Source organism: Heloderma suspectum, chromosome 15, assembly GCF_057233095.1.
Source record: "Heloderma suspectum isolate Gila_16-S chromosome 15, 16-S_ref, whole genome shotgun sequence".
Taxonomy (NCBI): domain Eukaryota; kingdom Metazoa; phylum Chordata; class Lepidosauria; order Squamata; family Helodermatidae; genus Heloderma; species Heloderma suspectum.
Genome location: NC_139472.1, coordinates 12,379,289 through 12,400,875, shown reverse-complemented (window position 1 = coordinate 12,400,875; position 21,587 = coordinate 12,379,289). Strand labels below are relative to the sequence as shown.

At 45.9% G+C, this 21,587-nt stretch overlaps 1 protein-coding gene across 14 annotated transcripts in view; it reads left to right on the top strand.

Annotated features, from left to right (window-relative positions):
* The first annotated feature begins 7,887 nt into the window (after nt 1–7,887).
* Nucleotides 7,888–21,587, top strand: part of PANK4 (pantothenate kinase 4 (inactive)) — a 55,333-nt gene continuing 41,633 nt past the window's right edge. For all 14 annotated transcript variants that reach the window (XR_014786020.1, XM_084821976.1, XM_084821975.1 and 11 more), the window contains exons 1-4: nt 7,888–8,035; nt 18,225–18,307; nt 18,562–18,770; nt 20,750–20,933. Coding sequence is in view for 13 of the 14 variants with exons in the window: in XM_084821976.1 (XP_084678102.1) it covers nt 7,897–8,035; nt 18,225–18,307; nt 18,562–18,770; nt 20,750–20,933 (615 nt within the window). In the remaining variant the exon portion in view is untranslated. The remainder of the gene's footprint in view (nt 8,036–18,224; nt 18,308–18,561; nt 18,771–20,749; nt 20,934–21,587) is intronic.

Genomic DNA, 21,587 nt, shown 5'->3' with positions numbered 1-21,587 from the left:
GAGAGGAAGGAGTCACTTTTGGACATGTGTAAGACATTTCAGAGGAATTGGTGGTGTGCTATACACACCTCTATCTCTCCTCTAATGAGTAGGGAAGAATATGTTTAATATGTTACGACACTTGGCTGTCGGATGCCTTCTTCTTTCGGAAAGATTAAGTGCTCCCCCCTGCGGAGAGACAGAACCATTCTAAAGGAATGGACAAAAGTCATCCTTGTATTAGGAGAATTCCATATAGCTGTCCCAAGGGGAACAAATCATTTTAAACCTGACTGAGGTTTTATTATTGGGGAATAATGAAAGGGGGTTGTTTTTATTTGGGGGTTGAGGTTTGTATGATTGCTTGCTTGCAAAGAAGTAACTTCTAAGAAGTTTGAGGGCTGTATGTTTTTTTCCAAAAGGGTCCAGAGCAGAGGAATGATTTTTCCCAATACACACACACACACACACCACACCCCAATTGGGGTGACTGGAGCAATACGTAACTATCATCACCTCTCTATGGGGAGCCTGGGAACTGTGATGAAAGCTACGGAACAAATTACAAATTCTCAGCATCTTCGCCCAACTACAGTTCCCAGGTTTCTTTAGGTGAAATTATGTTGGTTAAAGTGGTATAATGCCGATAGAAAGGTGTTTGCTCCGCTCTTTAGCTGTGCCCTCAAACACAGGAGACTCTTTTGAAAAATCCAGCCTTTGTATCATTGCTGTAATAAAGTTCTATAACATTTGTAAAATGTATTGAGCATGCTAAGAAAAAGTGTTACAGCTGTGACAACAGTAGAGGACATTCTTCAATATCGGTTGACTCTCCAGGGCAGAGCGTTTGTGTTCGAGATGTTGAACAAATGCTTTTTATAAAGGCAGAAACATGGTTTTGTATCCTCATAGGAAGGGAAGTAACAGCCCACAGTGCTGACTTTTTTTTACATGAAAAGTTTAATAGAGTCTTTTGTGAAAGGCGAGTTGTATAAATTGTATTTACTTTTTTTAGTACCATAACTAACATGGTCTATTAATCCTTGTTGATTACTGTCCTTAGAGGATCAAGTTGTGTTGTTGTGTGAGATGCACAGAATCTGTAATCTGTTGGAAGCCATGGCTGGCGTTTCTGAAACTTTTGCACAAATAATAATAATAATAATAATAATAATAATAATAATAATATGTTTAACATACATTTCATTGTATTCAATTATTCTGGATTATATGGACATTCTGAGCAACTGGTCTTGAACAGCAAGTCACTTTTATGACCTGATCCCATGTATGTTTACTCAGAGGTAAGTCTCATTGTTTTCAGTGGGGCTTACTCGCAGGTAAGTGTGCACAGGATGGCAGCTTTAGGGTGCCATCCTATGCAGGTTTAGGCAGGAAAAAGTCCTACAACTCCCAGCATTCCGCAGCCAGGTGGCTGCGGAATGCTGGGAGTTGTAGGACTTTTTCCTGCCTAAACCTGCGTAGGATTGTGCCGTTAGTAAACTATCCACACGACAGAGGGCAATGAAGTCATGACTGACTTCAAAATCAGGCCCTTACCCCTAATCCCAGATGTGTGCAGGGTGACTGTGATTACCCAGAGGTGTGGGAAAGACACTCTATATACGATGCAAAGCACTGTCCTCTTTATTATTCCATCACAAGTTCTAAGGCTGGGCGAATTCTTGCCTAACAAAAACTGGATCCACGGCTAAGAACGTAGAGCTATGCTGGATCAGACCAAAGCCCAATCTAGTCCAGCATTCTGTTCCTACCATGGCTAACCAGATGACTGTGGGACGCCCACCAAGCAGAATGTGACTGCAAGAGCACCCTCTTGCTTATGCTCCCCAGCAATTGTTCTTCACAGGCCTCCAGGACTGAAGGTAATGTATAGCCACCACAACCAGTAGTCACTGAAAGACTTGTCCTCCATTCATTCGTCTAGTTCTAGTACTAGAATTGGTCTAATGCCCTTTTACAGACGTACGAGGTGCTTCCTTTTGTCTGTCCTGAATCTGCCCTGGCTCAAATTATATCCTGGAAAGAGGAAACCAGCATGATACTGGCCCTACGTAGTCACTCTTTGGGCTGTGCCAATACAGGAAAATCTCCCAGCACATAGAAAACTAGCATGTTCAGGGGACTGGAAACAAAGCCCTATGACGAGAGACTGAAAGAACTGGGCATGTTTAGCCTTGAGAAGAGAAGACTGAGGGGAGATAGGACAGCGCTCTTCAAGTCCTTGAAAGGTTGTCACAGAGAGGAAGGCCAGAACCTCTTCTCGATCATCCCAGAGTGCAGGACATGGAATAACGGGCTCAAGTGACAGGAAGCCAGATTCCGGCTGAACATCAGGAAAAACGTCCTGACTGTTAGAGCAATACGACAATGGAACCCATTACCTAGGGAGGTGGTGGGCCACCCTGGAGGCATTCAAGATGAGGCTGGACAGCCATCTGTCGGGGATGCTCTGACTTGGATTCCTGCATTGAGAAGGGGGTTGGACTAGATGGTCTTGTAGGCCCCTTCCAACCCTACTATTCTATGTTATGGATAAGCATTCTAGCAAAGTGGTCACCCTGGTGCTAGTTTTCTCTGTGTATGTATCTCTTATAAAAAATAAAAAAAGGAACATGACTTTCTATCAATTCCTGCCTGGAGTCTGAAGCAGTACATCTTAGACACTGGTTTATTAACAGTGCAAACCTATACATGGCCCTACTCGGAAATGAGCCCCATTGAGACTGATGGGACTTACTCCCAGGTTATGTGCGTATAGGATTGCAGTTGCAATCGTTAGCACTGAGGGCTTGCCTGCTCAAAGTCATAATGGAGCCAAATTCACCTTCCCTCAATGCCTGGGGTAGATCAGGCACAGGAACAAGGGAGTGTGGGGGGAAGTGATGGCTAGGGGCAGAAAGGAGACAGTGATGGCAGGGGAAGGAAGATGGTGGACAGTAGTGGGATAGGGTTGTTGGGGGCTGGGAGGGAACGCTCGAAGGCGCAGTCCAACATATCTCATTTGGGGCAGCCTGGGAGGTGCCCACACTTTCCCTCCTATTGGAAAACTGCTCCAGGAAACATGTGCAACCTGACTGGTCCTCCAATATTACGAACCCAAATCTAAAGGAACCAAATGGGCTGCTAGCTTAGGTAGCTTTGAAAACAGGGGGGGGGGGGGTTGCCAAAGTCAGGGAGAGTAGCATCTATCAACAGCTATTCAACATGATGGAGCCTCTATATCCAGAGGCACTGTACCCCTGAGTCCCAGAAGCCAGGGGAGAAAATTATTGCCTTCATGCCCCACTTATGAGCTTTCCAGAAAAAGAATGCCAGGTGAGGTGACTCCTGATCTAGTCCAGCCGGGAGGTTCAAAGGACCACCAGAAGAAACATTTCTTTATTTTATTTAAAAACAATTTAGGCTACCTTTTAGAACACAACAGTCCCAAGGCAGCTCACAAGATAAAAACCATACAACAATAAATAAAAACCTGTGATAATAATAAAAGACCTACCCCACTGCCCAAAATCATTTGCAGTCAAACCATCAGCAGGCCTGAAAAACACAGATCAAGAGAAGGCCATAGAAAATAAATGAGTATTGAGGGTTTCCTGAGGGCCTGTAGTGACGTATCTTGACGGATGTCAGTTGGTCATACATTACAGAGATGTAGGGCCACTGCAGAAAAGGCCCTCTTCCTTATACTCGCCCACCATCCCTAACCATTGGCCATGCTGCTTGGGGCTGATGGGTTTTGTAGGCCAAAACATCTGGAGGCTGGGGAAGGGCTGGCCCAGGGAACTGGGAAAGAATATTTAAACCCTGGTCTCCTGGCTGCTGAGCCAGGACTTGAAAAACAGCAGCAAGGTGTGGCGTTCCAGAGAACTCTTCGATAGGATTCTTTTAAACACAAGCTGCTATTCTAGTTATCCTTCTCATAGGTGTTAAATGGGCAGGATTCCCTCTAATAGCAAACTCAGGTGGTGAGTGCTGACAGGAGTGCAGTCAAAACAGGGCCACTGAGAAAGGAGAGGAAATAATCGGCATGATCAAAAACAGAGGAAGAGCCCTGCTGGATCAGAACAAGGGCCCATCTAGTCCAGCATTCTGTTCGCACAGTGGCCAACCAGCTGTCGCCCAGGAACCCACCAGCAGGGCATGAGTGCAACAGCACCCTCCCACCCATGTTCCCCAGCAACTGGTGTACAGAGGCTCACTGCCTCTGGTACTGAAGGTAACATATAGCCATCAAGACTAGTTGCCATTGATAGCCTTCTCCTCCATGATTTGTCCAACCCCCTTTTAAAGCCATCCAAATTGGTGGCCCTCACTACATCCTGTGGTAGCGAACTCCATAGTTTAACTCTGCGCTGTGTGAAGACGTCCTTCCTTTTATCTGTCCTGAATCTCCCACCACTCAGCTTCATGGGATGACTCCAGGTTCTAGTATTTTGAGAGAAGGAGAAAAATACCCCCAGGTTTGCAGAAGTACCAACAAAAAACACTTAAACAACAACAACAACTTAGGGGGCAAAAAAACAGCCAGCCTAGTAGGAATAGATTATTGTGTCAAGTGGAAAAGAAAACCAAGAAACGGAGGGGTGTATATCATGGAAGAGGCTGTGGCTAGCTGGCAGGCACTGTAGATAGAAGCAGTCCTATTAGGAGGTGAGGATGCAGCACTGCAACATTTTGTCGCGGGCCCATTGTGACATCTATGCTGGATTTCAAGTACAAGTGTAATTCCATTTCAGTAATACTCCCCACATGCCTGTGGCACAAGGGGGAGGTGAACTGTATCTCTCAACCTACTGATCATGGCAGGAATTAAAATGCCTCAGTGGCGGAACATATATGACCTTTTCAGGCAGAAGGTCCTGCATTCAACCTGTTTCTCTCTAAATGGACCTCAGGAAGCAGGGCTGGGTAAGACCCTCACTGGAGACCTCAGAGAGCCACTGTTAATCACAGGGGGCGGTCATGGGAGAGACAGATCAAGGGTCCTATGTGGTATAAAGCAGCTTCATGGACTCAGTTAGCAAAAGGATCAAAGCGCAAGGGCAGAGCATAGGCTTTACAGCCAGAAGAACCTAAAAGCAGGGGTGAGGAAACGCAGGAGCCTGTGGCCTTCCAGATGTTGTTGGATTACAACTCCCGTCACCCTTGACCACTGACCATGGTGGATAGGGCTGATGGGTGCTGGAGTCCGACAGCATCAGGAAGGCCAACGGCTCCCTACCTGTGCTTTAAGGTCCCACGCTCAATCTCCAGTTAAATGAGCTCAGGCAGCAGATAGGAAAGGGGCCTTGGAGATTCTGCCCATCAACGCAGACAATACTTGGCTAAAGGGACAAATTGTCTGACCCAGGAGAAGGCAGCTTCACAATGTCACTGTGCTTTGATTTGCAGTTATTTTTCCTTCCTTCAGCAAGGGAAAGGAACACAGGCACAGCCACATTGTCAGACTGCATTGTGCTGCCTCCTTGTGGGCACTGCTGATTTTTTAACTGAGAAGGGAGACCTGCAACAAGAAGGTTGCAGCGTATCTTCGCCTCCTGACAGAAGGGCTTCTGTTCAGGGTTCCAGCCAGCCACACCCTCCTCCAGGGTACTCCATTCCATTCCCTACACCACCAGCTTTCCCTTGTCCTTTTCCAACTGACATTCTGTGGCTACTGAGCATGCCGAGTCCTCACTGGACTGTTTCTTTCTTTCGATGGGGGGGAGGAGAGGGTTGCCCCCTTAGGTTTTACTTATTATTATTATTTGGGGTACTCCTGCAACCCTCAGGGCTCCACTGAGCATGCTAACACATCCCTCATGTTTCGCTGTGGCGGGGGGGGGGGGGGATTTATAGCCCTCCAGGTTTGGTTTTGTTAGCATACAACTCCCATGATCCCTCACCATTGGGTATACTGGCTTGGGCTGATGGGATTTGTAGGCCTAAATATACTTATATAGATCACGTTATGCCAGTACTTTTCCAGCTGCGCTGGCTGCCAGTCCATTTCCGAGCCCGATTCAAAGTGCTGGTACTAACATTCAAAGCCCTTAACGGCTTGGGACCAGGTTATCTGAAGGATCGCCTGCTCCCATATGTCCCTGCCCAGACCTTAAGATCATCCTCAGCGGTCCTTCTCCGTGAGCCCCTGCCAAAGGAAGTGAGGTGGGTGGCTACCAAGAAGAGGGCCTTTTCTGCTGTGGCCCCCCGGCTGTGGAATGAGCTCCCCGGAAGGTACACCTGGTGCCTGCACTGTACTCTTTCCGGCGCCACCTCTTTATTCTCCCAGGCATTTTAGCTTCCTAGTCCTTTAGGTGATTTCAATCTGTATTTTAAATCTCTGCATTGCTGCTAGGTTTTATTCCGGTTGTATTGTTATACTGTGGTTTTCACGCCTTCATATTTTATACAGTTTTGTTCTGCGCTTTTGGGGTTTGATTTCTGTGAACCGCCCAGAGAGCTTCAGCTGTTAGGCGGCTGTTGTTCAGTCGTGTCCGACTCTTCGTGACCCCATGGACCATAGCACGCCAGGCCTTCCTGTCCTGCGCTCTCTCCCGGAGCGTGCTCAAGTCCATATTCATTGCATCGGTGATGCTATCTAGCCATCTCATCCTCTGCTGTCCCCTTCTCCTTTTGCCTTCAGTCTTTCCCAGCATCAGGGTCTTTTCCAGGGACTTTTCTCTTTGCATTAGGTGGCCAGAATATTTGAGCTTCGGCGTCAGTATCTGCCCTTCCAATGAGCAGTCAGGGTTGATTTCCTTTAGGATGGACTGATCTGGCCTCCTTGCAGTCCAGGGGACTCGTAAGAGTCATAGAATCATAGAATAGTAGGGTTGGAAGGGGCCTACAAGGCCATCGAGTCCAACCCCCTGCTCAATGCAGGAATCCAAGTCAGAGCATCCCTGACAGATGGCTGTCCAGCCTCGTCTTGAAGGCCTCCAGTGTGGGAGAGCCCACCACCTCCCCAGGTAATTGGTCTTCTCCAGCACCACAGTTCAAAAGCATCAATTCTTCGGCGCTCAGCCTTCCTTATAGCCCAGCCCTCACGGTACAGAAACGAAATAATGAAATGTAACATACATATAAAAAGTAAAGGTGTCCCCAACCAGTCGTGTCCGACTCTAGGGTGCGGTGCTCATCCCCGTTTCTAAGCCGAAGAGCCAGCGCTGTCCAAAGACGCTTCCGCGGCCATGTGGCCGGCATGACTGAACACCGAGGTGCACGGAACGCTGTTACCTTTCCCGCCGAAGCGGCACCTATTTCTCTACTTGCAATTTCTTGCTTTCGAACTGCTAGGTTGGCAGGAGCTGGGACTGAAGACGGGAGCTCGCTCCCTCACGCGGCACTCGGGTCTCGAACTGCTGACCTGCCGACCTTCCAGTCTGCAGTTCAGCGTCTTAACCACTAAGCCACCGCGGCCCCTAACATACATTTACTTATATAGATAATATATATATACAGTTCGAAGGACAATATAAATATTGGTTATACTGGCTCAGGCTGATGGGATTTGTAGGCCTAAAGATCTGGAGGGTCACCTGTCCCATTCTCCAATCCCCCCAGCCCTGTTTTGGTTCCATTTCTTCGCTCTCGCCCCACCCGCGCCCACTACCACGCTTCCCCCACAGTAAGCCTGCTTGCACACGCATCCTCACTTTGCACGCCTTTGCCCGCAAGCAAGCCCCCGCTGCGCTCCACGAGGCGTGCTCCTGGCCGGTGGGCGGGGCTCCCGGCAGGCGTGGGCGGAGCCAAGCCCCCGGCCCCGCCCTCCCCACCCCGCTCCTCAAATGTACGCGGCGCCTCCGCCTCCCCGTTTTACCTCCGCCCTGGCATTAGCACGCAAAACTTATGCGCATAAATTTGCATGCTTAATGAGGCCGGCCGCGCAGCGAGCGGGTCGATGCGTCCAAAATGGCGGAGCGCGGCAGGAGCGGCGGCGGCAGGAGCGGCGGCGGCGGCGTCAGCGGCAGCCTGGACAAGAGCATCACCCTCCCGCCGGACGAGATCTTCCGCAACCTGGAGAACGCCAAGCGCTTCGCCATCGACATCGGTGAGCGGGCCGGGCCGCGCGGAGGCGGACGCGCCGCCCTCCGTCCCCGCTCCGCGCCGCCACAGTCTCTCTCTCTCTCTCTCTCCGTCTGAGGCGGCGAGAGGAGGCGGCGGCGGCGGCACAGCTGAGGCGCCGCGCGGGGCACGCCGGGAGATGCAGTCCTGCGCCCCATAGGCGCCCGTTGCCGCCGAGGGGGCAGCGGACGGCAACTCCCGGCGTGCCGCGCGCGGCGCCGGGCGGCGCGGGGCCCGGCGGGAGGTGTAGTCCGTGTGCTCGTGCGCTGCTAGGGCTGGCGCCGCGCGAAAGACTACGAAGCCCAGCGTGCCCGCCTGGCTGTGAAGACTGAGGCGAGGCGGGCGGGGGGGAGAAGAGAGAAGGTATAAACAAGGTGCCCTCATGATCGCCCCTGTCCCTCGTTTGGGGTGGTGCGGGGGGGTGGCTGTTGCCCCCTCCCCCAAGTTGGGGGGGGGATGGCTGTTGCCCCCTCCCCCAAGTTGGGGGGGGATGGCTGTTGCCCCCTCCCCCAAGTTGGGGGGGGGATGGCTGTTGCCCCCTCCCCCAAGTTGGGGGGGGGATGGCTGTTGCCCCCTCCCCCAAGTTGGGGGGGGATGGCTGTTGCCCCCTCCCCCAAGTTGGGGGGGGATGGCTGTTGCCCTCTCCCCCAAATTGGGGGGAGGGGAGCCTCTGTGACAGGAAGCATGGAAGGGGTTGTGGGGTGAATGCTGCCCTGGGAGCAAAGGCAAAACACTCACAACAGTGAGGAGGTGGAAGCTGCCAGGAGGAGTTTTGGGGAGCCTTTATTATTGGGGTGGGGAGGGGGTTGGGTTTAAGAGGTGCTCAGTGGACAGTAAGGGCAAGGTAGGACAATAAGGACTAGCCGCTTAGGAATCCCCCCCCCCCCCCCACACACACACAGACTTGCATGTGCTACTGTGTATTTGTTTATTTGCAACATTTGTATACCGCGCCACATCTGAACGGATCCCGGAGCGGCGAACAACGGGAGATAAAATGACACCGATTTGCATATAATGTGCATGTGCTAATGTGTATTTGCTTATTTGCAACATCTGTATACCGCTCCACATCTGAACAGATTCTGGAGCGGTGAACAACAGGAGATAAAATGAACGAGAGATAAAAAGGATGAAAGGTGATATTAGAATTATTCTTTAAAAAACAGCTTGCCAATAAAACCGAGGCTGGTTAACCGAGGAAGTCTTCCTGGAAAAGAGCTGTTTTCAGCAGGCGTCAAAACCAACCCAGTGTTGGTGCCTGCCTGACCTCCAGGGGAAGTGAGTTCCAAAGAAAGGGGGCCACCACATTGAAGGCTCTTCTCCGGGTGGCCTCCAGTTGGTCCATAGGTCCTGTATAGATATAGTATGTATAGATACACATTTCAAAACCATTATTATGATTTCATTAGAAATACAGTCCATCTTGCAACTGTGCGGAAGACAGTGAGCAGGGGACTTGTGTGTTTCCCAGTTCAGTATGCTGTTCAGGTGCTAACTGTGGATGGGCAACAAGGTCCTTCAAATAGAGGACTGTCCTCTGTAAAAGAGGACATAGGGCCACTGCAGTGGGGCCCCTCATGGGGAGTGTAGGATTAGGCTGTTGCTATGGAAATAAGGTTTTGAACATAGAATAAATAATAATACAAGGTCGTGTATGCAGAGTGCTTTGAAAGTGGAAAGCACTATATAAATGCAAAGCAATAACAACATTTTTTATTATTTATTTATTTATTTATATTTATTTATTTATTTCATTTCTATACCGCCCAATAGCTGAATCTCTCTGGGCGGTTCACAAAAATTAAAACTAAACAACACACAATAAAACAATTTAAAATATATAAAACATATTTAGTGTTTTATACCGTGCTTTCAGCACTTTGCTTTCCTGTGTGGTCTGGTATTATCATTAATAACAGAAGGTGTATGTAAAGTACTTTGAATATCAGAAGTGCTGTATAAGTGGCACAGCCTTTTGTTTCTTTGTTTTTATTTCACTGTTGCTCTCCCACCTTTCTATGATAATGTCGAACTTGAGATGGTTTACAAATATACCTCACAAAACCTAAAATAAGCTTAACAATGACAAAACAAGCAAAGCAGTAAAAAACAAACAAAATGGCATCATAATACGTCATCATAAAAACCATGTGAGCAACAGCAGAATTAAAACCATATCAAGGCTCAGTTTTTAAAATGCCCACCTGAATAAAACGGACTGAAAGGCCCATTTAAAAGCAGGCAAGGCGGGGTGTGTGTGTGTGTGGCAAACCTCCCTTTGGAGGCTATTACATAGTAATTTCCCATAGTTATTTAGCATTTGTACAATGCTTTCAGTGTTCAAAAAGGGCTTTGCATACATGATTTTGTAGTGTTGTTATGTTTACTACTACACGATCATGTATGTGAGATTACTTCAAACACCCAAAGCACCGTACAAATGCCATGGCATTTATATAATGTTTTCCAGTGTTCAATGTAGTTTGCAGATGCATACTTATCATAGTGACTGAGGTATGGGGTGGGGGAAGGGATTTAGCTCTCTAAGGCTGAAATTGATGGATAATTTTCCACTGTAGCCCATGAGGCAGACAGTAAACTCTCACATGTTATAAGGTGAGGTAATGGAAGGTATGAGGTGTCTTGTTGGGGGCAACAAGGAGAACTAGTCTGCATTTATCAGTATTGCCTCCTTATATTTGCTTCTGATTTTTCTTTTCTCCGTGTTTGTGTCTGAGTGAGATGAGGTCTGGAAGAATTTGTGGCTTGGCCAATAGCTGGCTTAGTTACGTCCCTGTCAACCTCTTTACCAGCATTGCCTGTCTAAAAGGAAGGATAATTTTCATTTTATCCGTGGGTGCACATCTCTGAATTTGGATGGGAATAATCCTCAAGATTTGTTCCAGAAAGATGGCGTTTGTCATAAGAGAGTTAGTAAACTGAATTAAAATGAGCTAGAAATCTCTTGTCATTACATGTAATCATGACTACTCAGAACTGTTGCTTAGTAAGCAGGAGAAAAAGACATTCTGTGTCTTTTCTGCTCTCCTCTATTCATACTTCTACTTCCACCTTTTGTTTTTTGGAAGAAAACCCCAAGCTGTGGTTTTGTCAGGTGTGGTTCAAAACCAGAATCTCAGTTTCTTTCACTCTGGAGTTAGCTGTGTTGCAACAACAGACATTTTTCTTTCCCTCATTTTTATCCAAGTTTAAAATGTTCTGTGATTCGGGCCGTATGGTAAGAAATAGAAAACTCTACTTAAGAACCTTGCTTTACATAGTGTGTAATCAAAGTAAATGGTGCGTGCTTGGACTGAGAGCTTGAGTTGCCACTTTTCCTCCTCTCATACCAAAGTGGGGTATAGTTTTCCCAAAAGGTATGGTTTGTGTTCTTGTTTATCACAGCATCGACTGGAAGTGTGGGCTAATGCTTGAGTGTGCTCCCTTCTCACTGGGTCAGAGTGGAATTAAAGCAAAGGGATTAGCTGTGAACCTCAGATGCAAGAGCATCCCTCAGTTTTCCAGTTTCAGAGGGAAAAACCTCCAATAACTGGATTTTGCCAGTCTAAAATCTGATATCACATGTTGCTATACTCCAGCAAAGCTTGTGTGCACGCCTACACTTTCAGACCAGTGTCACAATGGATAGAAATATAGTTTTTCATTTTTAAAGAGAGTTTTATTCAGTATGCTGATGCTTTGATTCAGTGCCCCCTTTTCAGGTACAAAAAAGGGCAGATTTTTAAAACTTCCTGTGACAAGCGCACTAATTCAGCTGATGTAGTAAAATTGGGCTCAGATGCCCAGGTTGTTTTATCTGATCCTATACTCACCAAGGTTTCTATCAAATCTGGAAAAATCCCAGAAGAACTTGGAGGTGCTTTTCAAAAGACACATTTCTAGTCATGCTTGAGGTTGATTTCGGTTCTTTTTAGTTTTTATTTCACTCTGTTTTGTGGATAGTTTGTTCAAAACTCTGTGCAGTCACAAAGCTAGCTGGATGGGCCCTCTCAGCATAACAGGGTGGTTGGTGGTTATGTTGCAGGCATAAAATGTGAAAACTCCATGTAGGGAGCTATGATTTTTTGGGATGGGGAATAGGATATAAACGTGACAAATATTGGAGAAGGCAATATAAGCAGATGTTTCTTGTGTTCAGGCATGTAATTTCCATGGTCTGCATGGCTATCTATCCATCTCCAGGGCCTCCCATTGTATTCCCTGTGGAGAAGTATGGAGTGTTGCTGGTGCCTAGAGATGTGAAAATGTAACCAGGGCCTTAGAATTGCTGGCACCCAAAAATATAATGCTGACTTTGAGAAAAAAATACAAAACTGGAAATGGGTTTTGTCCCTGCCAATCCATCTGTTTGCTACAGTGCTGCTTATTACAGACTCAGATGCATGATTAAAAAGTCATGCAATTTTATGCAAAACTAGTTGAATAGTATATGCCTCTTTGGGCCTTCTGCTAGAAATACAGCTAATAGGTTTATTACATTAAAATAAATCAGTTAGCTCTGCCAAATGTATTTCAAGCAAGGAACTTGTGATTTCTTTGGGCAGAGTAAGGACAACCCTGAACCATAAGGTTTGTTTCCAGTAGCGTTCAGAGTATTTTGAAATGAGGCCTTTCTATGCATGGCTAACTCCAGTGACTTCATCACAATTCTTGCCTTATGTCAAGCGAAATATGTCTTCAGAGGAACATAACTTATTGCCCCTGTTCAGACACACGTTGGGGAAGGGTGGTTAGGCTAACCATGGTGCATGGTGGTTATGGCTAACCACTGTGAGTGCTACTGCCACACGTGCAGGTAGTCATGTGTGGTTAGACCAACCATTGTCTAACCACCTTCCCTCCCGCAGGAACCCGCAGTCCTCCGGATGGGCATCCCAGCAGCTTTTGTGTTGTCAGCTGTTTTGGTGCTTGGTGCTGCCGGCCATTTTGGTGCTTGGTGGCTGCTCCTCCTTTGGCCACTCTTGCCACGGAGCTCTATGGAAGCTGTCAATTAACCATGGAGGCTGTTCAGACATGCTATCATGCTAAGCCATGATAGAGCCCACTAATAATCTTGCAGCAGGTGGTTAGTGAACGTGGTTACTCCATTGTTAATAAACCTCCAGGGACTGATGCATGTTCAGACATCACAGTAAGCCAACATGGCTAGCCCCAAACAACTAACCATCATGGCTTAGCGTGATGTCTGAACAGGGCCGTTGTCTTCCCAACTGTTCACCAGAGGTAGCTTGATAGTTATCTTGTCGTTGCCCTCAAACTGGAAATACGGAGTTGATCCTTGTAATCTCTTCTCTTAAATCTCCTTTGCTGTACAAGTTACTCTTTCTATGGCTAAAAAAGTATTAACCCACTACTGAATTGGAGGACGTGCATGGGAATTGAATGTGTGGTACAAGACGTTTGTTTACTTATAATTGTCTAATTTTTACTTAGGGGCAACTCCTGTTGAACCATTTGTTGGATTGCAGCTGAAGCATATCTGGCTGGGGAATGCTGGGAGTTGTAGGCCTTTACTCTGCCTAAATGTGCATAGGATTGCGCCCTTAAGAGTGTTTGTAGTACTTCGCATACATTCTCAGTAATACTTTCAAACCACCCAGTGTTGTTAGAGCTGTATTGCAGATTGGGAGGGTGTAGCTGGGAGACTAGGGGGTTTGTGGCAGAGGTGAAATTTGAACGAAGTCTCATAACTTGGTTTCCTAATCACTATACTACACTTCCAGATTTTGGGGTTAAATAAGTGGATACTCTTCAATGTGGCTGGGTTCACACAACACACTAGCCCACAGTCAATGGTTGAGTGTGGGTTGTTGTTGAACCGTGGGCTGTCGTGTTGTCTGAATGCAGCGTGGTTTCCGCAGGGTGGCTTGTTAACCATGCAATGTGGCTTACTTTTCTCGAGCAAGCCACTTTGAGAGCTCACTGTTGTTGGGTTGTTCAGGATGGTTAACAAGCTACGCTGCATGGTTAACAAGCCATCCTGTGGAGAAAACGTTCCTGCGTTCAGACAGCACGATAACCCACCCTGCAGAAAACATGTTGCGTTCAGATAACACGACAACCCACTGTTCAACAAATGACCCACGGTTCAAAAACATCCCACACTCAACCATTGATTGCCGGTTAGCATGTTGGGTGAACCCAGCCATGGTCTCATTCCCTGGTTCATGCCTTTTCCGTAGCAGAGGCTGCTTTTTGTGTGTGTATGTTTTGCTTTATACCTTCATTCAGTTTCCCGCTACTACACTTGCCTCCTTCACAAATTCCTAAGTTGAAAATGTATTGTAGTCAGTGGGGAAGAATTAGTTACTCCCACTCAGCATTCTTAGAAATTGGGGTGAGAACCACTGTAGACCTTGTGCAAAACTAGTAGAAATTGTTAAGTTTTGCCTTGCAAATAATTCCACAAACTCCTAGCCCACAATAATCTTTGTTACTTGGCCACCAGCACATACCTGTGAAAGGAGGAGAAGAAAAATGAACCAATTCTCTTCTAGTCTGTCACTGCCTTCTTGCTTAGGTGTAATTTTACTTGTCCCAGGTGACCAGGTTAAGTGGGTGTTCAGAAGAGTGGTTGCAGTACCATGTTCTTGCTTCTTGTGCCATATTAGCAAGATTTTCTTGTATGTTGCATTCTGCGTTAATCTTAGCATTATAGTACAATTGCGAATAAAGATCAACATTCAACAAAGAGTCATGTGGCACCTTAAAGAGGAATACATTTATTTTCTCATAGGTTTTCTTAGCCTAATAATTTCTTGCATCTAATGGAGTGGAGTTTGGTCCCTGAAAGCATAGACCACAACAAATTGTTCACCTTCCAGGTGCTATAAGGGCCAAGCTATGCTATACATGTAATGCACTTAATGTGCCTGGTGTTGGTTCTTTTAAAAAACAAGCTGGGGGAGGGGGCCAATTCAGAACATGGGAAGGGGCGGTTAACCCTTTACCCCTACTGCAGTCCCAATTAACACCTTCCCCCCAGGTGCTAGTTGACCTAGGAAGGAATCTGTTATTGGTGTAAATAGCAGCTTCCCTTCTGGGTCAGCCCACAGCTCCAGGGGTTATGACTTTGGTTGGGATTATGGTCCAGGGGGAAGGCTTAAACCCATTTTTCCATGCGCCACAGTCCTGATCTCTCCCCCCGACCATGGTTGTTATTTTAAGAACTAAAAAGATGTTTATCTTGATCCTAATAAGTTGTTTTGCTGCCATAGACTAATACTGCTATGGTGTAGCTCAGAATTGTCACTGAACTGGGATACGTTTCCTTGATAATCCTTTATTTGTGTTTCACTAGAGGTCCTGGGGTACTTCCAAAAGAGGCTTTTATCATGCCATCACATGTCTCATTCACAGTATGATGGGGGGGGGGGGCAGGCAACATCTTCCACTCATAATCCTCCCATGTTTCCCTACCACTTCAATCTTTTTTTCCTACTGCAGAAAATGTGTTAAGGGGAATAAGATGAAATACCTGCAGAACAGCAGTGCTAAGAGCACTCCCCCCCATCCTTTCACTTGGATGAAAGAAACATAAAGGGCCATTGGCAAGGATCCACCGTAACCAAGGGCCAGTTCACACAATCAGCAAGATCAAGTGGTACTGAACCACTTCCAACTGTGTGTGTATGTGTGTGTGTGTGAGAGAGAGAGAGAGAGAGAATTGTTCCCCAGTGGAAAAACCCTCCCTGGGTTCACCCTAACCTTCTTCCTAGCATGCTAGTTTTCTATGTATAAACATTCCCCCACCCCTTGGGGAACACGTCAAATGTGCATTTTACTTTAATTTTTTCAGCCCAGAGTACAGGCAGCTTGGCCTTATTTTACCACACATCCCTGATTCAGTGTAACACAAATGTGGTTTTTTTCCTCTCTCAAATACCGGAAGAGGCTAAGCATACACTGTTTCTCTTTTTAATTTTGGAGACCGTTCTGGGAAAGAATTTCCTACTGTTATGCAAGTTTTAAAAGCTTATTTATTAAAGCAGCATACTTAACAAAAAGCAGGAGAATGTTAATTTCCTGTCTGCATGTTTTCCTAAGGAAGTAGGCAGTTCTGAGGTGGGGAGGGGAAACCCATTTAGCATTTTCAGCAGTTTTCTGGAGATCAGTCATAACTGAAGGAAATAGCTGTACATGTTGGGGAAACATTTGTGAGCACCAGCAAATACCATTTCTTTCCTATTGAGAGGGTCTGCTTTGCAGGCTTGGACTTGAATATAACATATCCTTGTACATAATCATTGTCTTCCCTCTAAAGGCCTGCCTGACTACTTCACTAAATAGCTTAAGTCCTTAGGGAACAATCCAGCCAAAGGTATGCAGGCACGTAGAAGCCCTTTTCAGGTTGCATAGCTAAACCAAAGCATCTGCTTCCTGATTTAAACTAGCTGCAATTTGTTGTTGCGGACAAACTGAGAACTGCAGTTAGTTTAAGCTATGATGTAGTAAAACAAGCCAAGATCAGAAGCCACAGGCGTTAGTGGCTGCTTCTCATCCCCTTTTCTGTTGTGTGCTGGAGGAGGAGAGGAGATGGGATAGCACTCAAGCTCATAACAGTAGCTAAGCCATAAGGCAATGGTTTGGGTGAACTGGGCCTCAGTCTCTCTGATTTCAGTGGCAGACTTATGCACATGATTAACTCACTCCCATTGAAACCGGTGAGACTGAAATGTGCTTAACTTTGGCTGGATTACACGCTTCTTCTTCCGCCAAGCCTTTTTAGATGTCATAGCGGGGAGGGCTATTTTGTTCATTGGTTTTTTATTATCCTTGGAGCAGCTGTGGGGGAGATTTTTTCAGTCAAGGGCTGCATTCTCGGGTAATTTGTGGGTGGGGTGAATATGCCATTGAGGGGTGGGGCCAAAACCAAAAGTACACAGGCCACTCCTTCTCTCTCTTTCTGCCTCCATCTTTCTCTCTGGAAGGATGTAAATAGTGGGGTCCCACAGGGATCTGTATTGGGACCAATACATTTCAACTTGTTCATAAATTGTCTGGAATTAGGAGTGAGCAGTGAAGTGGCCGCTGTGTGAACAGAATGCTGGACTAGATGGACCCTTGGTCTGATCCAGCAAGGCTCTTCTTATGTTCTCTTCTTCCCTGCCAGGAGAGGGACAGATCATGCTTGCTAGAGGCCCTCCTCTGTGGTAAAATTAGTCCCAAAGCCATAGGTTTCCACCCCTTTGATTATGCAGAACCACTGTTGTATTTTGATTGACATTTTTGTGTGCTTTATCCTTAAAAAAATGTTTTGATAGGGAGAGTTCCCTCCCTCCTCAAAAAAGGTTAGTATAAAATCTTGAAAATAAACACATAAAATAAGGTAGGATGCCAAACCTGTAAACCCCTCCATGTCTTTACAAAACTGAATCGTAACTAAATCATGTTGTGCCATTGGCCTTACTTATCTGTGGGAAGATTAGCTGTATTACTCCCAGACTCAAAATTCACTACTTTAAATTTCTGTCCTGCTTATTAGTCCATGTGGGGTTAAATGAACTAACTAACAGAATAAAATTGGAATTAAAATGTTACTAAGGGTGCAGACTTGGCTGGGTCGGGGGAATGGTGGGAGTTGCAGGACTGTTTTCTGTCTAAACATGCTTAGGATAGGGTCCTAAATGCTACCATTGCAAACTGCAGACGGGAATACAAAATGTCAGCCATTGCAAACTGTAGTTGGGAATACTACACCCTTCAGTTCTGTGCAATTGCTTTTTTAAAAAAAATCTGTGTTCACCATCTTCCTGAAAGGAGAGAACTCGCTCTTTCATCTCCTTCAGCAGGGAGTTCCAGAGGTGAGGTACCGCTACAGAGGTGCTCCAAGTACTTGCCAATTGCATTTGAACCTCATAGGTAAGGGTAAGAGGAACCATCTCCTGGTGGCCTTCGACTGGGGCTGATGAGAGTTGGAGTCCAACAACATCTGGAGGTCACAAGTTTCCCACCCCTGCCTTAAGGCATGGGGGGGCCCTGGATATGTAGGGATGGATATATGCCTTGAGCTGCTTTGACTCATGCATCACTTTCTCCCTCCAGTTCTTTATTTAATTCCAACTTTAAAAGGTCTTTGCACTTGTAGCAGTGATCCTATAGACACATTCAAGCATTTATCTCACACCTATCCTGTTTTATTTTGCTAACAGGAGGATCTTTGGCCAAGCTAGCTTATTATTCAACAGTGCAACATAAAGTGGCAAGAGTGCGATCTTTTGATCAGTCAGGAAAGGTAAGATTATCATTATTATTATAAGTATTTTGCATTTATTCACTTTTCTGTAGAAATAAATTCAAAGTGACTACAAATGTGTGAATATTGCGATACTATATGCAATCCCATGGTGCTAAGATGTTAATTTGCAGCAAAAGAGCAACCTCTGAATTGTGTTTCTTCCTTAGAGGAGGAGTCTTGGCAAGAGAAGTTAAAAAAAAACAACCCTGAAACCTTGAGTCGTTTGCATCTTTTTGTTGTTGTTCCCAAAGGACATAGAACATGAATCGCCGTACGAAATCACAGTTCAGGAGGAGATAACAGCTCGGCTGCATTTCATTAAGTTTGAGAATGCCTATATTGAAACCTGTCTGGATTTCATCAAAGACCATCTCGTCAACACGGAAACCAAAGTGATCAAAGCCACGGGAGGCGGTGCATACAAATTCAAAGACCTTATTGAGAAGAAGCTGGGATTAAAGTAAGTGGAAAGGCGAGGAAGCTCCTTGTGTGGAGAATTATTAGACTTGATGGGGTCTGCTTTGATCACTTGGTAACAATGCCAGCCACACCATGAAGCGAAGTAAAACCGTTGCTTTGGGAGGCAGGCTTATGTCCTTCTCACTTTCATCTGTCTGTTTTGTTAAAAAAAAAACAACAATTAACTGTTAGGTGATTACTTAAGAGAGCCAGTGTGGTGTAGTGGCGAGAGTGCTGGACTGGGAGCCAGGAGATCTGGGTTCTAGTCCCCACTCAGCCATGGAAGCTCGCTGGGGGCCTTGGGGCAGTCACAGACTCTCAGCCCAACCCACCTCACAGGGTTGTTGTTGTGAGGATAAAATGGAGGAGGAGGAGGAGGATGTATGCCTCCTTGGCTTCCTTAAGGCGGAAAAAGGTGGGATATAAATGTAATAAATAAATAAAATAAGACCTAAGACTAACATGTGATAAACAAAATAACTTTCTCCATCAAACAAGTGAGGCTGCAATCCTGTACTCCCTTACCTGGGAAGAAGCCCCACTGAACTCAGTGGGAGTTACTTCTGAGTAGACATATATAGGACAGTGCTAAAGCTCTTTGAGCTGACCAAGGGTGAAAATCTCAGTCAGTAATTCTATGTGTAAATAAATCAGGTACAGTGCTTACACATAAATGTGCAAACTGATAAAAACTAACTTAGGGCGCAATCCTATGCATGTTGAGAAAGAAAAAAGTCCTACAAAAAAAGTTCTACAGTCCTGCATGCTGGGAGTTCTAGGACCTTTTTCTGAGTAAACATGCATAGGATTGCGCCCTAAGTTGGCTTTCTTCTGAAGGCAGAATATGACAACAGACTTTCCAGTTTGTTTGGGGGTTTGTTTTGTTTTGAACTTCATGAGTTAGAGGGAGAGGAGGGTGGCAGGTTTATTGGGGCCTGTAGATGCAGAGCGTGGGGCAGTGGGCATCAACAGTGTTCCAGAGAGGGTTAAGCCTTACCTAGACTTGTAAATGGCCACTTTCCTAGCTACCTGTGGTGAGAGAAAACAGAGTCCTGTGATATCTTAAGAACTAACCAATTCGTTGTGGCATAAACCTGCATGGGCCAGAGCCCACATGATGAAATACAGGAATTGTCATCCTCAGCAGTTATGTATATCCATAGGTACAGAAAAAAGAAAAGGCCAGGATCAGGAAATGTGACTACGAAGTGTGGACAGATCAAGAGAGAGATGGATTGCCTTAGAGTTGAAAGCAAATAAGGCAGAGTTAAAAGTGTAAATGATCCAGTCAGAAGTGGGCTGACCCACTCCCCACTTCTAAACTGGCCAAGCAAGATGAACAGAATGCAGAAACATCTTACAAGGGACAGTTTACTTTCCCTAGTAAAAGAGAATCATCTTTAGGTGACCATGTAGGGAGACTTCATGAATGGGGGGGGGGTCTTTATTTTAGCTCACAGATGACTAGGATGGGTATGTATGGGCCTAGAAACGAGAGCTGATCCAAACTTGCGTGTGGTGGGGGGAGAGATTGGGGGTGGTTTGTGAAAAACAGCAACCCTAACCCTGAAAAATGCACCCCTTGCAATTAGAGGGGGAACCGCAAAATAGGTTCCCTGTTAGGAAGTGGAGTTATATCAAGTCAAGACAGCTCATCTGTCTAGTTCAATGTTGCCTATATTGATGGGCAGGGGCATCAGACAAGGGACTTTGCCAGCCCTACCTGGAGCCATTGAGGATTGAACCTGGGACCGTCTGCATACACTGCATATTCTCTACTGTTGAGCTATGGCCGTTCTCTAAGAGTGAGGGCAGAGTATTTGTTGTAGCTAGGAGGAATTAGAACATTCCTCTCTGTTGGTTTTGAAGATACCTGATCTGCTTCTTGAAAAAGCCTTTGGGCTCTGTGGCTACCAGTGATGCCAGTGATAAGGTTTTCTTGAAAAGCTTTGATTTGTGCTTTTATTTTTTTCCTCTTAGGTTAGATAAAGAAGATGTCATGACCTGCCTAATTAAGGGGTGTAACTTTGTGCTAAAGAACATCCCCCATGAAGCATTTGCGTACATGAAGGATGCGGACCCAGAGTTCAGATTTCAGATGAACCACCCACATATTTTCCCTTATCTGCTAGTCAATATTGGCTCTGGAGTTTCTATAGTGAAGGTATGTAAAATCTCCTTAATGACTGAATTGATGATCATTGCGCATGTTTTTAAAAATGTAATTCAGACTGTTAAAGGAAAGGTGATTTGAACCTGGCGGGTGCTTGTCCATTCAAATGACACTTATAATTTTTCTGGGTTTGATCTAAATGATATTAGATCATTTATGCATGATGAGATTTTGCTTCCTTATGTCTCTGCCCACACTGTCTCCAACTGTGAAGATGTTCTTGTTTCTTCATTTCCCCCTTTCTTCTAAATGCCTATATTGATTATTTACTTTAATTTATTTTGGAGATCTATATCTCACCTTTAAATAGAATGATTCTCAAAGCAGTTTACAACAGGTTGCAATAATACAACACACACAACCCAACAAATTGTTATCAACCCACGCCCCCCACAGAGAGAGAGAGAGAGAGAGAGAGAGAGAGAGACTGCAGCAGTCCTTCATCCTCTGGCTGATGGATGAAGTCAGGGAGCTTCCTTTGGTTTCTGCAGCCGAAGTGTAATTGGCAATAGGAGCTGAGTGTCTTTACCTGTGAGGGCGGGGAGGCAGGAAGTAAGGCTCTTCTCTGGCTGATGGATGGGGCCAAGCTGGTCTTCTCCTTGCCATGATCTTCCTGAGATGCAGGGAGTGCAGCTTCCCAGTGGC